The sequence below is a fragment of the Thalassophryne amazonica genome, chromosome 5 (assembly GCF_902500255.1).
Source record: "Thalassophryne amazonica chromosome 5, fThaAma1.1, whole genome shotgun sequence".
In the NCBI taxonomy this organism is placed as follows: Eukaryota; Metazoa; Chordata; class Actinopteri; order Batrachoidiformes; family Batrachoididae; genus Thalassophryne; species Thalassophryne amazonica.
In genome coordinates, this window is record NC_047107.1 from 26,924,521 (window position 1) to 26,940,470 (window position 15,950).

General features: G+C 39.1%; 1 protein-coding gene and 1 long non-coding RNA gene across 4 annotated transcripts in view; both read right to left on the reverse strand.

The window, feature by feature from the left end:
• Positions 1-437: 437 nt before the first annotated feature.
• The window catches only part of klhl22 (kelch-like family member 22), a 36,340-nt gene continuing 20,827 nt past the window's right edge, over positions 438-15,950 (reverse strand). For all 3 annotated transcript variants that reach the window (XM_034169840.1, XM_034169838.1, XM_034169839.1), the window contains exon 8: positions 438-1,691. In XM_034169840.1, coding sequence (XP_034025731.1) covers positions 1,350-1,691 — 342 coding nt within the window. In that variant the 3' untranslated portion in view covers positions 438-1,349. The remainder of the gene's footprint in view (positions 1,692-15,950) is intronic.
• Positions 12,221-15,736, reverse strand: LOC117510216. The gene is made up of 3 exons (XR_004560648.1): positions 15,193-15,736; positions 14,120-14,124; positions 12,221-12,231 (listed from the first exon to the last, which is right to left on the reverse strand). It is a non-coding gene; the product is annotated as an uncharacterized LOC117510216 (long non-coding RNA).

Below are 15,950 nucleotides of genomic sequence, written 5' to 3' on the forward strand. Positions count from 1 at the left end.
ACCCTCTCTACTTTTAAGATTAGGCTTAAAACTTTCCTTTTCGCTAAGGCTTATAGTTAGGGCTGGATCGGGTGACCCTGGACCATCCCTTGGTTATGTTGCTTTAGACGTAGACTGTGTTTCATAATTATTGTATGGCCTTGCCTTGCAATGTGGAGCGCCTTGGGGCAACTGTTTGTTGTGATTTGGCGCTATACAAGAAAAAAGTTGATTGATTGATTGATTGATAGCAGATGTACACTACCAGTTAAAAGTTTGGACACACTTTCCTTTTCAATTGAAGGGAAAAGAGTTTCCAAACTTGTGACTAGTGTATGACAGAGTGGAGCAGGCTCACCCTGTTAGGGGGTTCCAGGGGAAAAACTTGAAACAATGGTGCAAATTTGGGGGCCTCTGGTGCAATCTTGTGATGACAAAGTAGTTTGTCTATTTATTTCTCAAAATTTAAGTAAACAGATTGATATGGCTCATCAGCTCCACTTAGGGCAGCATTGCAGTAGTAAAACGTGGACACTGTAATATTGATTGAACAATGTTGTAGTTGCGAAAAAAAAAAAAACATTATTATGTGAAAAAAATGTATTCAAAAAGGGACCTTTATCCTAAGGTGAGGGTGGGGCCCCTTTCATTTGCTCACCCCTCTGGCTACATACCAGTGTAATCTCTGTTACCACAATGAGGAGAAAAACTTGCTTATTATGTGGAAAATACTACCTGATTGGGCAGTACGAAGGGTATCTCACGTGTGCCATGCACCTGAAACAAGTTTGTATAGTCGAAGAAAAGGAGAGCAAAATCTGTTTTTAAAACTTGTGTCACTGCAGCACTGACTGACACTGAGTGATAACAGACGCTGGGTATTATCATCGTGTCAGCTCTGAGCTTATTAAACAAAGCAAGACTGATGGCTATCAAACTCCATCACTGCAAACAATTACTGGCAGATTTCAAGTAGAGGCCGTCAAAAAGATGGGCTGACAGGTCTGTAAAGAAAGCTAAACAAGGTGCAGGCAATGAACAGGGTGGTCAGTTACTAATAGAGTGCAGCGCCCTCTTGTGGATTGGTAGGGAGAACTCTTGCCATCACTAGTTTGTTTCACTTAATAGCTGTGAGACAGAATGAGAAGCAGCCAGTGTTGAGAGAGCAGCAACAGTTTTAGAAGCTCAACGATTTTGGACAAAGTGATTATATACATACATCCAAAATAACACTTTGGTGCAAACGCAGGCAGCGTTTCAACATGCATGAATGACGCAACACTGCCACCTAAAGTAAATCAGTGCAGTAAATCTCCAGTAATCATAGATTCATTTCAAAAAGGCAGTTTCTCAGTAGCAGAAAAAACAGATTAATCTTCACTGGAGTACTCAGAGTTATCCTTGCCTATGCCTTCCCACAATGCCTTACTCCACTGGGCCGCGGTCCTGGCCTGGTCAATCACAGCAGGAGGCATGATGGCCACACAGGCTGCCAAGCCCGAGACACGATCCTTAAACTCTGCAACATTCTCCCATTCATCTGTGTCGGTGTTGTACACATGAACATATTTCATCCTGTTGCCTTTGTCATGTGAGCGTCCTCCCAGAACGTAGATGCGATGGTTCAGCACAGCCATGCCGGGTTCTCCGTGTCCAATGGGAAGAGGGCTCAGGGAAGACCAAGAGTTATTGGAGGGGTCAAAACACTCCACCTGGGAACAAATAAATAAGAAACATCACCTCAACATCAAGAAACATCACATTCCTCTTAAACTTATATCCCACCAAATCCTTGCTCTAACTAAAAAATTGATTTACTTACAGGCTACAAAGTTTTTATTCAGTAGCACATTGATAACCATCCTTACAGATTGGAAAAATATAAAGTGATAATCTAAAAAGCAAAAAAAAAAAAAAAAATGTGTGGAAATTATTTTACTTGCTTTAGTGTTAAACGTCTTTATAAACATGTCTGTCTCCTTGTCCTTCACATGTATAAAGAGGATTTTTGAACAACATCAACAAATGAGATTTAGTGAGGTATCTGAGGGCATCATGAGTGTATATGTAAATATAACTTATGTAACTTACGGTCAGTGGTGGGCACAGATAACCAAAAAATTAACTTCGATAACAGATAATCAGATAACTGAAAAGTTATCTTCGATAAAGATAAAACAATAAACCACCCAAAAATGTATCAGAAGTTACAGATAACCGATAACAGATAATTTCCAATATTGTCTCTGGTACATTTACAACTACTAATAAAACCAATTTACGTTTTAATGCCACAATAGCTTCTACTAATATTAAAAGTAACACAATAGACCCAAACAATGAGACCACACTTTTTTCTTCCTTTCTTTTTTCATCAAACCGCTGTGCAAACACTGCAGAGCTGTCTTGTAATGTTATTTTTTGCTGTTTTGTTTTGTTTTTAAACTTCATTTGTAAAAAAAAAAAAAAAAAAAAAAAAAAAAAAAAGCCATTTGCAAAGCCAAAAAAGTTGATTTGACAATCATCTGATATAACCAGACGCTTAGTACTTAGGGTGAATACTGCCATGAACACTACTGGCCAGTAGATGGCAGTAGAGGCCTTGAAAACAAAATTCCAGATAATCCCTGTCTGCTACATTTAAAATGCGTGGAATTTAACAAACGCAAATACAATAACAACATCTATAAACCCAGAGAATATAGAGTTTTAGGCACTAGAGTTTAATGCTGTTGTCCGTGGAGCCTGAACAGAGTGTCTGAAATGCATTTATCCTTTCGTGAATGTACTGAGATTACATCATCCTACCCATAATGCACTGGGCACAGCATGTGCTTATAAAACCTTAAAAATTAGCACATTAAAACTAAAACATATATCTGATATTTTCACTTTATAAAACTTCAGACATGACAGTAATTTTAAATAACTTGTCAAAAATAAGTTTGGTTAAAATTTGAACCATAAGTTAAAAATGTATGCCTCTGGATGACTTAGGTGATATTGCCAACATATCGGTATGGTGTTAGAGGAAATTTTTTTTTTTTTTTTTTTTGGCCATTTCTCCTTTGTCTACAGAGGACAGAGATGCTTTTCATAGAAGCAGCTCTCTTCTGTTAGCAGAGAGTATAACTGTCTGTTATAAAAGTTTTAACAGGTAGGTGCTTATCTTTTTAAATTTTAAAAATGCTTATTATTGTTCAGCTTTGTTTACTTTGTTTATTGGTCTAAAAGTTATCAGACAGAAATGAATCGGAATTGGTCTGATAATGGTTTTTAAAGTTATCTAAAAAGATATTCCGATAATGAAAACATTATCTTTGAAAATTATCTATTATCGGAAGTGTGCCCACCACTGCTTACGGTAAACAGTTAACTTGAGTATCTTAAATATCAATATGATCTAACTGGAATCATCACGATCAGAAAATAATCGGTGTACTAAATATATTGCCTAAATAAATAAATAAACTTCTTCCATTTTCTTGATAGTCAGTAGAGATGGGATTTGTGGCTCTTTGGAGGGATCCGGATCTTTATGGCTCATTCCTTTCAAAGAGCTGTTCAAAAAACTGGCTCATATGGCTCTTTTTTTTTCTTTTTTAAGTATTTTAGGCTCAATTTCCACCATGTGCGCATTCGTGGTGGTGCATGCTGCAGTGTGCATGCACACTTTGCCATTACAATGCATTCTGGTTAGAAATTCCTAGCGCCATTTGTGACATAAATTGATAATTAAGCCTAAAAATATTGAGAGAGAGAGAGAGAGAGAGAGAGAGAGAGAGAGAAAGAAATGAGCCATCTCAATGTCACTTTTCAAATTTGCTCCCCTATTCTGTGTCTCCCTACCTTTTCCTGCCAGCAGTGGACATCGAAAACATGAATCCTTGGGGAGAACAGCACGCTCAGGCAAAAGACTGGTGCTGACTGACTGAAATCTCGTCCCAAACGAGAAGAGAACAGGGAATAGAAACCGGACATTAAACCAAACCTGTTGTTGCTTAAAGTAGCCAGTAGATGGCGGTAACGCATTGTAAATAACCAAGGAAACCCATACTGAGAAACACAAAAATGAATGAAAGGTCATTAAGACCAACACCATTTGTTTTTGTTCTTTCCATATATTTTTTTATTTTGAACGTTTTTGTATTGCACATGTTCTTTTCACTTTAAATGTGATATCACAGCCATTATCAACCATTATCTGAGTTTGAATTATTTGGAAATACTGATTATAACTTAAATATAATATGTTGAAAAGAATCTTGGTCTGAATTCATTGTAAATATTCCACTAGGTGGTACAACATCCCTCTGCCTAGACATCAATACTGTGGATTTACCTTGTACACGGATGTGTATGTGTGTGATGCTACCCTGACTTGTTATTCATGCAATAGTTAAACACTTATAAACATTAAAAACAAAGCCAGCTGCAATGAATGTTTGTTCAAAATAGGTTTTAGTGCAAAAACACAACATACAATGCAATACGATACACATTTTGATAGAAAATATATAACTAAATAAATACAGAATACAATAACTAAGTCAGCTGCAGTGAGTTGACTGCAAAAATGTCTCAATATCACACGATAGAAACAAAAACGGTGTAAAATATTGGCCATTTTCAGTAACAGTAGATAAAACTAGAATAATTACAGAATACAATACCCCCCTCCCCCCTGCAGGAGTACTCATGTGAAGTAGAGGATGACCTTTTCTCGGGAATTCCCGTGGGTCACGTGATTCCTGCGGGATTCCCGCGGGATGGGAGTCAAAATTTTATCAATCCCGTGATTGGGATGGGACGGGAATAAAAATGAACGGGAGCGGGCAGGAGCGGGAATGCCAAAAATAGATGATGATTTTCATCTATTTAATGCCGCGTTCACACCGGGCGCGATCAGACGCTACAAATTCGCGGGGGTCGCGTGGCGACGGACGCACCTCCTTCGCCCGGTGAGTCGCTCTGCTTTTGCTGCGAAAATTCGCCCTGGTGCGTCATTAAATAGGAGGAGCTTCCATTCCGCTCGCCGGCTCCGGTTGTCAGTCAAGTTAACATGATGGACCTTGATCACACGGAGCAAGTTGTTGTGAAAAGCTCCCAATACAGACAGTATCATTATTTGCTGCAGGAGCTGAGTCTGGATGACGGCTGCTTTCAGTGGTCCTTCCGCCTCTGCAGGACCCAACTTGAGGACCAACTCGTTCACGCGCGCACATGTAAACAATAAAAAAAAATTAAAAAAAGAAAGAAAGAAACTCCGCTGCTTGCTGCAGCTCGCTCTTCCACCAAAAAACTCTGTCATAATTGTGTTTAGAAACCAGTCACCATTTGTTTTATTATACATCTGTGTAGTTAATAAGTAAAATATTCTCCATGGACGATTCGCTTGTGCGCGCACGTAACATAAAAAGAAAAAGAAACTCCGCTCCTGCTGCTGTGGTGCTGCTGCTCACTCCAAAAACTCTGTCATAATTGTGAAATAAAGGACAAAAGAGACATAAGTCCTGCTCACAGGCTGCTACCAGAGACAGGACATGTTCACATCTTCAGTCAAACTCCAGACATCTCCACGTCACTACATATTCAGTCCCTGATTGGGATGGGAGTGGGACTGATTTTGAGTGGGAGTGGGATGGGATTGGGAGTAATCTTTACAGGAGTGGGACGGGATGGGATTTATTTTTTTACTCCAGTCCAGGATTGGGACAGGATGAGATTTTTTTTTCTGGGAGCGGGATGGGACGGGAGTGAAAATCCGCTCCCGTGTCATGCTCTAATGTGAAGGCACATGCTGCCTGTGCCCCTCCCCCCGTAGCTGCTCTCTTTCTGGGAGCTGTATGAAACAAACATGCATGAAAAAAAAGAACGACAAAAAGAACAGCTCCCGTGCAGCCGCAACTCGGCTCCAATCGTTCATATTAAAGAGCCGTTCAAAAGAATTGGCTCGTTCGCGAACGTCACAACATTAATAGTCAGGGTGATTACACTTGCTCCATCTGATTGCCTAAAAAGGTGCTAAAGTAATAATACCAGGGCCTTCCTGGAAAGCTCAGAGATTTTTAAATTAAAGTGCTCAGAGCAGCTGGAAGAAAAAAAAAAAAAAGCAGAGCACTTTGAAAAAGGACACTTGCTGTAGCAATGCTTTTCTCTAGGTGGTCACACGGGGCATGGGGGGTGAGCGGTACACCGATGTTGTCATCATCAGATTCCATATAACAAGTGCTAAATTGCTCAGGCTTTCCAAAATTTTCCCCGCTGGGTTGGAGAATGTTTCGCAGGTGATTATAATTGCGCACATGATGGCGGGTGGTAACATGGTGTAAATGGCAGCAGGTAAATGACGTTTTTGCACGTACTAGACTTTAAGCAAAAGAATCAATGAGACACGTCTGCTGTGCACCTTATGGTCAGGTACACATCAGCTCTGACACATAACTGTGTTCACATACGTTCTCTGCGCTTCACACACATACAATGAATCACATGAGCTGTCATACTCTAACACAGATTCCAAGATGGATAGATGTATGTGTGTGTGTGTGTGTGTGTTGTGGACAAAGTGTCAGACGTGGTGAGTACAAACATAATTCATGTGAATATCTTTTCATTTTGTGCACATCCAAACTATAACAGTTTACACATCATGACATTTATTTTTGAAATACATCAATGGCATTAATGATTAGGAGGCACAACAAAATCTACGTAGAACAGCACAGAGGTCCACCAGTTATACAGGATGTCCCAAAAAAAGTGCCACAAAATCATTTGACTCCAATTCTGCAATAGCTCATCTGAATTCCGTTTTAGGCAGCAGGCCATGGGAGTGTTACGGCTTCATTTCGAAAATAATGTCGTCCCCTGATTGGTTTTACACACTAACATTATTAATTGATTGTATGGTTAATACTTAAGAAAGAAGCATTGTTCTCCAAAATCCTCTGTCCCATTAATGAGATAATCCGCTAATTAGTAAAATACCATTTCAACAAGAATTCGTTTAAAAGGGAAAGAGCACTGTGTACTACAAAAGTTCTAACTGATAGGGTAGTTGTAAAACAGCTAACTGATCATCTGCAGAGGAATGGTCTATTTGAAGAGTTTCAGTCAGGTTTTAGAATTCATCATAGCACAGAAACAGCATTAGTGAAGGTTACAAATGATCTTCTTATGGCCTCAGACAGTGGACTCATCTCTGTGCTTGTTCTGTTAGACCTCAGTGCTGCTTTTGATACTGTTGACCATAAAATTTTATTACAGAGATTAGAGCATGCCATAGGTATTAAAGGCACTGCGCTGTGGTGGTTTGAATCATATTTATCTAATAGATTACAATTTGTTCATGTAAATGGGGAGTCTTCTTCACAGACTAAGGTTAATTATGGAGTTCCACAAGGTTCTGTGCTAGGACCAATTTTATTCACTTTATACATGTTTCCCTTAGGCAGTATTATTAGACGGCATTGCTTAAATTTTCATTGTTACGCAGATGATACCCAGCTTTATCTATCCATGAAGCCAGAGGACACACACCAATTAGCTAAACTGCAGGATTGTCTTACAGACATAAAGACATGGATGACCTCTAATTTCCTGCTTTTAAACTCAGATAAAACTGAAGTTATTGTACTTGGCCCCACAAATCTTAGAAACATGGTGTCTAACCAGATCCTTACTCTGGATGGCATTACCCTGACCTCTAGTAATACTGTGAGAAATCTTGGAGTCATTTTTGATCAGGATATGTCATTCAATGCGCATATTAAACAAATATGTAGGACTGCTTTTTTGCATTTGCGCAATATCTCTAAAATTAGAAAGGTCTTGTCTCAGAGTGATGCTGAAAAACTAATTCATGCATTTATTTCCTCTATGCTGGACTACTGTAATTCATTATTATCAGGTTGTCCTAAACGTTCCCTGAAAAGCCTTCAGTTAATTCAAAATGCTGCAGCTACAGTGCTAACAGGGACTAGAAGGAGAGAGCATATCTCACCCATATTGGCCTCTCTTCATTGGCTTCCTGTTAATTCTAGAATAGAATTTATAATTCTTCTTCTTACTTATAAGGTTTTGAATAATCAGGTCCCACTTATCTTAGGGACCTCATAGTACCATATCACCCCAATAGAGTGCTTCGCTCTCAGACTGCAGGCTTACTTGTAGTTCCTAGGGTTTGTAAGAGTAGAATGGGAGGCAGAGCCTTCAGCTTTCAGGCTCCTCTCCTGTGGAACCAGCTCCCAATTCAGATCAGGGAGACAGACACCCTCTCTACTTTTAAGATTAGGCTTAAAACTTTCCTTTTTGCTAAAGCTTATAGTTAGGGCTGGATCAGGTGACCCTGAACCATCCCTTAGTTATGCTGCTATAGACTTAGACTGCTGGGGGTTCCCATGATGCACTGAGTGTTTCTTTCTCTTGTTGCTCTGTATGCACCACTCTGCATTTAATCATTAGTGATTGATCTCTGCTCCCCTCCACAGCATGTCTTTTTCCTGGTTCTCTCCCTCAGCCCCAACCAGTCCCAGCAGAAGACTGTCCCTCCCTGAGCCTGGTTCTGCTGGAGGTTTCTTCCTGTTAAAAGGGAGTTTTTCCTTCCCACTGTTGCCAAGTGCTTGCTCACAGGGGGTCCTTTTGACTGTTGGAGTTTTTCCGTAATTATTGTATGGCCTTGCCTTACAATATAAAGCGCCTTGGGGCAATTGTTTGTTGTGATTTGGCGCTATATAAATAAAATTGATTTGATTTGATATTCTTCTTTTTTTTGCTTATTTGTTTTGGGCAAACTCTTGGTTCCAAACCAACAAAATTAATGCCTTGCAGATGTGAAGAAATCATGAAAAATTGTGGTGGTACAACTAAATACTAGTTTAGTGATTCACAGTGTTGCTAAAAAAGCAGTTTGAACATAACAGTTTTGAGTTTGTAGCATCAACAGCAGATGCTAATATTTTTGTGAACACCCCCTTTTCTACTTTTTTTTTTTAAGTAATAGCCCAATTTCATAGCCTGCTTGGTCTTGTTGGATTTGTGAGACTCTACTGAATCTACTGGTACCTTGTTTCCCATGTAACAATAAGAAATATACTCAAAACCTGGATTAATCTTTTTAGTCACATAGCACTACTATTATTCTGAACACTACTGTATATTACTTCAAAATATCGGGTATTTCATGCAATCAACTGTAAAAAAATACTTGTTTATTGTTGTTCACAAACAAATAACTGTGTCCATTTGACTGAGTGTATATTATTGGATATTTTCATTTGTTTTGTATATTAAACTGGTATGCATAGCTATTATTTCTTAAGTTAATTTCCTACAATTACTACAGATGCTCAAAAACCAATACACAAACACATTTCCAATGGACCAAGGAAATGCTTGCTGAAAATGTTTTTAAATTTTTAATAATCTCTGGAGTTTTTTCTTTTTCAGTTCCAGTATGATGTCATTATGATTTGTCAAGCCCCAAGCCCTGCAAATCAAATCAAATCAAATCAAATCAATTCAATTTTATTTATATAGCGCCAAATCACAACAAACAATTGCCCCAAGGCGCTTTATATTGTAAGGCAAGGCCATACAATAATTACGGAAAAACCCCAACGGTCAAAACGACCCCCTGTGAGCAAGCACTTGGCAAAAGTGGGAAGGAAAAACTCCCTTTTAACAGGAAGAAACCTCCAGCAGAACCAGGCTCAGGGAGGGGCAGTCTTCTGCTGGGACTGGTTGGGGCTGAGGGAGAGAACCAGGAAAAAGACATGCTGTGGAGGGAAGCAGAGATCAATCACTAATGATTAAATACAGAGTGGTGCATACAGAGCAAAAAGAGAAAGAAACACTCAGTGCATCATGGGAACCCCCAGCAGTCTAAGTCTATAGCAGCATAACTAAGGGATGGTTCAGGGTCACCTGATCCAGCCCTAACTATAAGCTTTAGCAAAAAGGAAAGTTTTAAGCCCAAACTTAAAAGTAGAGAGGGTGTCTGTCTCCCTGATCTGAATTGGGAGCTGGTTCCACAGGAGAGGAGCCTGAAAGCTGAATGCTCTGCCTCCCATTCTACTCTTACAAACCCTAGGAACTACAAGTAAGCCTGCAGTCTGAGAGCGAAGCGCTCTATTGGGGTGATATGGTACTATGAGGTCCCTAAGATAAAATGGGACCTGATTATTCAAAACCTTATAAGTAAGAAGAAGAATTTTAAATTCTATTCTAGAATTAACAGGAAGCCAATGAAGAGAGGCCAATATGGGTGAGATATGCTCTCTCCTTCTAGTCCCTATCAGTACTCTAGCTGCATCATTTTGAATTAACTGAAGGCTTTTCAAGGAACTTTTAGGACAACCTGATAATAATGAATTACAATAGTCCAGCCTAGAGGAAATAAATGAATGAATTAGTTTTCAGTATCACTCTGAGACAAGACCTTTCTAATTTTAGAGATATTGCGCAAATGCAAAAAAGCAGTCCTACATATTTGTTTAATATGCGCATTGAATGACATATCCTGATCAAAAATGACTCCAAGATTTCTCACAGTATTACTAGAGGTCAGGGTAATGCCATCCAGAGTAAGGATCTGGTTAGACACCATGTTTCTAAGATTTGTGGGGCCAAGTACAATAACTTCAGTTTTATCTGAGTTTAAAAGCAGGAAATTAGAGGTCATCCATGTCTTTATGTCTGTAAGACAATCCTGCAGTTTAGCTAATTGGTGTGTGTCCTCTGGCTTCATGGATAGATAAAGCTGGGTATCATCTGCGTAACAATGAAAATTTAAGCAATGCCGTCTAATAATACTGCCTAAGGGAAACACGTATAAAGTGAATAAAATTGGTCCTAGCACAGAACCTTGTGGAACTCCATAATTAACCTTAGTCTGTGAAGAAGACTCCCCATTTACATGAACAAATTGTAATCTATTAGATAAATATGATTCAAACCACCACAGCGCAGTGCCTTTAATACCTATGGCATGCTCTAATCTCTGTAATAAAATTTTATGTTCAACAGTATCAAAAGCAGCACTGAGGTCTAACATAACAAGCACAGAGATGAGTCCACTGTCTGAGGCCATAAGAAGATGATTTGTAACCTTCACTAATGCTGTTTCTGTACTATGATGAATTCTAAAACCTGACTGAAACGCTTCAAATAGACCATTCCTCTGCAGATGATCAGTTAGCTGTTTTACAACTACCCTTTCAAGAATTTTTGAGAGAAAAGGAAGGTTGGAGAATGGCCTATAATTAGCTAAGATAGCTGGGTCAAGTGATGGCTTTTTAAGTAATGGTTTAATTACTGCCACCTTAAAAGCCTGTGGTACACAGCCAACTAATAAAGATAGATTGATCATATTTAAGATCGAAGCATTAATTAATGGTAGGGCTTCCTTGAGCAGCCTGGTAGGAATGGGGTCTAACAGACATGTTGATGGTTTGGAGGAAGTTAACTAATGAAAATAACTCAGACAGAACAATCGGAGAGAAAGAGTCTAACCAAATACCGGCATCACTGAAAGCAGCCAAAGATAACGATACGTCTTTGGGATGGTTATGAGTAATTTTTTTCTCTAATAGTTAAAATTTTATTAGCAAAGAAAGTCATGAAGTCATTACTAGTTAAAGTTAAAGGAATACTTGGCTCAATAGAGCTCTGACTCTTTGTCAGCCTGGCTACAGTGCTGAAAAGAAACCTGGGGTTGTTCTTATTTTCTTCAATTAGTGATGAGTAGTAAGATGTCCTAGCTTTATGGAGGGCTTTTTTATAGAGCAACAGACTCTTTTTCCAGGCTAAGTGAAGATCTTCTAAATTAGTGAGACACCATTTCCTCTCCAACTTATGGGTTATCTGCTTTAAGCTGCGAGTTTGTGAGTTATACCACAGAGTCAGGCACTTCTGATTTAAAGCTCTCTTTTTCAGAGGAGCTACAGCATCCAAAGTTGTCTTCAATGAGGATGTAAAACAACTGACGAGATACTCTATCTCACTTACAGAGTTTAGGTAGCTACTCTGCACTGTGTTGGTATATGGCATTAGAGAACATAAAAAAGGAATCATATTCTTAAACCTAGTTACAGCGCTTTCTGAAAGACTTCTAGTGTAATGAAACTTATTCCCCACTGCTGGGTAGTCCATCAGAGTAAATGTAAATGTTATTAAGAAATGATCAGACAGAAGGGAGTTTTCAGGGAATACTGTTAAGTCTTCAATTTCCATACCATAAGTCAGAACAAGCTCTAAGATATGATTAAATTGGTGGGTGGACTCATTTACATTTTGAGCAAAGCCAATTGAGTCTAATAATAGATTAAATGCAGTGTTGAGGCTGTCATTCTCAGCATCTGTATGGATGTTAAAATCGCCCACTATAATTATCTTATCTGAGCTAAGCACTAAGTCAGACAAAAGGTCTGAAAATTCACAGAGAAACTCACAGTAACGACCAGGTGGACGATAGATAATAACAAATAAAACTGGTTTTTGGGACTTCCAATTTGGATGGACAAGCCTAAGAGTCAAGCTTTCAAATGAATTAAAGCTCTGTCTGGGTTTTGGATTAATTAATAAGCTGGAATGGAAGATTGCTGCTAATCCTCCGCCTCGGCCCGTGCTACGAGCGTTCTGGCAGTTAGTGTGACTCGGGGGTGTTGACTCATTTAAACTAACATATTCATCCTGCTGTAACCAGGTTGATCATCGGTGGGTGTGTTGCCGAGTGGGGAAAAACGGTTAGAAATGTGAACGGGTTGGTGGTGTACATGGGGCTTCTGTTTAGGGCTACGCTTCCTCCTCACAGTCACCCAGTCGGCCTGCTTTCCCGGCTGCTCAGGATCTGCTGGAAGGGAACTAACGGCAGCTAAGATACCTTGGTCTGCACCGACTACAGGGGCCTTGCTAGCTGTAGAATTTTCCACGGTGCGGAGCCGAGTCTCCAATTCGCCCAGCCTGGCCTCCAAAGCTACGAATAAGCTACACTTATTACAAGTACCATTACTGCTAAAGGAGGCCGAGGAATAACTAAACATTTCACACCCAGAGCAGAAAAGTGCGGAAGAGACAGGAGAAGCCGCCATGCTAAATCGGCTAAGAGCTAGTAGCTGCGCTAAGCTAGCGGATTCCTAAAAACACACAAAGTGAATAATGTGTAAATAATTTAGAGGTGATTCAGCAGAGGGAGTGCTTTAGTTAAGGCACGTGAAGATTACACTGTGAAACAAATCGTTATCTAGTTATCTAGATCAATCTAACTGCGCAGATTAAACAGCTAACAGATACAGCAAAACACCGCTGTGCTCCGGAACAGGAAGTGATACAATACCGCAGTGAGAGCCAACCACCAGTAGAGGCAAGCAAGAGTCACCCTCTGCATTTGCAAGAAGCCAAATAAGATACCAGTTCCATAAGATCAGTTCAAACTTCAGGCCTAAGTTTACAAATGCTAGGGATGGATGGGGTTTCAATTAATGTTATTCTAAATTGGACTTTTCATAAATGGACCTTTACTCACTGATACCAGAGAGGTGACATGGAGTATTTCTCATGTTTGGAAGCATTTACTCCTGAACGTACGCAGAACTGTGATAGCATTTTCATAAGAAATTAATCTTGTCTTTGAAAAAATATTCCATGTGCAACAATCTGCTATCAACTCAACCATAATTATTAAAGCTGAGGGTTCACACAAAATGATATGATGTTCAATATATCCAAAATGAAACACGTGGACATGGTTCATGCTGTGACACCTTTCAGTTGAACGTCATACATTGTTGTGGTCTGGAGGGAAAAGTCAACAGAAAACCACAGAATAAAACAAATAAAAAATGTTTTTTTCTTTTCATTCATATAATTATCACTTCAATTGATTAAACATACTATGTTACTTTCTCAGTGACATACTCTACAACTACCTACTACAATTGTAATATATGATAATTTCAAGTACAGACCTTCTGGAATAGAAGCTTTTACTCTACGTTTCAGACAACAAAGGAATTTGCTATGTGATGATTGCCTTTTGGCATGAAACTCAGAGGAACTTCATGCCAAAAGGCAATTGTCAGATGACACAGGAATTTGTTGTCTGACGATTGCCTTTTGCTATGAAAATTAGAGTAATGACTTCTTCTATTCCAGAAGCTTTATACTTGAAATTTTTATAGTCTAAAGGCTCTTTGATCCGCGCACTTGCACGCACTACTGTGCATGAGAGTGAACTCGTCTCAAACTCGTTGTAAACCATTGTAAACTGTGCGCAGCTCGTGCAAGTGCACAAAGAAAATTTTGAAATGTTCAAAATCTCCATCATGCATTAATGATGTGAACATTACGCAAACAAGTCAAAAACACTGTGTGAGTGATTGCATCAGCACACATCACAGCGCAGCTCGTCTAAGCGATTATAACGAGATGTTAAATCTGTCATAAACATACTTTTACAGCTGCACACAAGAACGAAAGGACATGCAACTGTTTTACTAAGCTATTACAACATAAATATTACAAATAATTATCTTTTTAGACGGCTCCAAATGCTTTCTCCACCTCGTTCAGTGTGCCCACGAGAAAAGCAGCAGCTGGAGTGCTCCTCTGTGATTCTGGAAGCGATTAAAGCTGTTTTCAACAGCAAACTCAAAGAGAAAATGATTAATCCACCACAAAATAATTATTTTATGTACGCAGCATGCAGCGCACAATGTGTGGCATCCAGTGGAACAAAGCATGGCTGGGAACACAGCGGGTGGGATCATCACGACGATGTGCGTGCAAGTGCGTGGATCAAAGTCGTGCAAGTGTCAGGGCGCCTTAACTGTTAGAAATGTTGTTATAATATTATATTTAAAAAATCTCAACTGATGTGCTTTGGCCCACGTTGTTGCGTTAAGTTCAATTTAATGTCATTATCAAACCCGAAGCAAATAAAACATTTGATTTCTTCACTCGTTGATGGGCCGGCTACCAACGCCACATTTATTGATTTTAGCCGGTAAGACTACCTTTTCACAGCCCTCTATGCTAGAAAACAAACAAACCAATTTCATAGGATTAGTTCAACAACGAACCAGACTAAATCCTAATTTTTTCCTATTCTTTTTAAAGACATTAAAAAAAACTGATACAAATTTATATGTTCTGTGTAAAGGTTCCATCACTGAGAAACATGCATATGACATTTATATGGACTCAATATGCTACTTTCAGAAAATTGGGACCGTAGTATGAGGAGAACAAGGTGTTTATGCATTTTTAATAATATTTTGCAAATTATCATGAATTTTATTTCTAAAACCAATTATGATATCACATACAAACATGATAACATTACGTGGCCTGCTGACTATTTATTTTTCCAGACATCAAGATATACGTGAGGAATTTCTTTTGATGTAGTGTGAGACTGATCCAATGACGATGCTGCTTACAATCGAGCAAAGAAGGTAAACTGGTGGAATTCTACTTTGAGGCCAAATCAACCGTGCAAACCAATGACAATATCAATGTCATTTTGCAGTTAGAAAAGCTCCAGACAGAAAGACAGCATGGAGGATTGTAAAGAAGTTTCAACCTGATAGAATTGTTCACAATGTTAACAAAGGGAGATCTGGCCGAGCATATTGAGCACATCTTGTGACTGACAAAACTCTTACAAATTGAGGTGAAATTAGGAATGAACACCAGAGATAAAATTCCCTGAGATATGCTTCAAGATGGCATATGGCAGATATCAGTAACCAAAAGTGTTTAGAAAGTGTCTATGGCTTTAGTTTTGTGGTACTTTTTTTCTGAGACACCCTGTACGAGGTCTGTCCAAAAAGCATCGTACCTTTTTATTTTTTGCAAAAACCATATGAATTTGAATCACGTGTGATTGCATCAGCCAAGCTTGAACCTTCGTGCGCATGCGTGAGTTTTTTCACGCCTGTTGGTTGCGTCATTCGCCTGTGAGCAGGCTT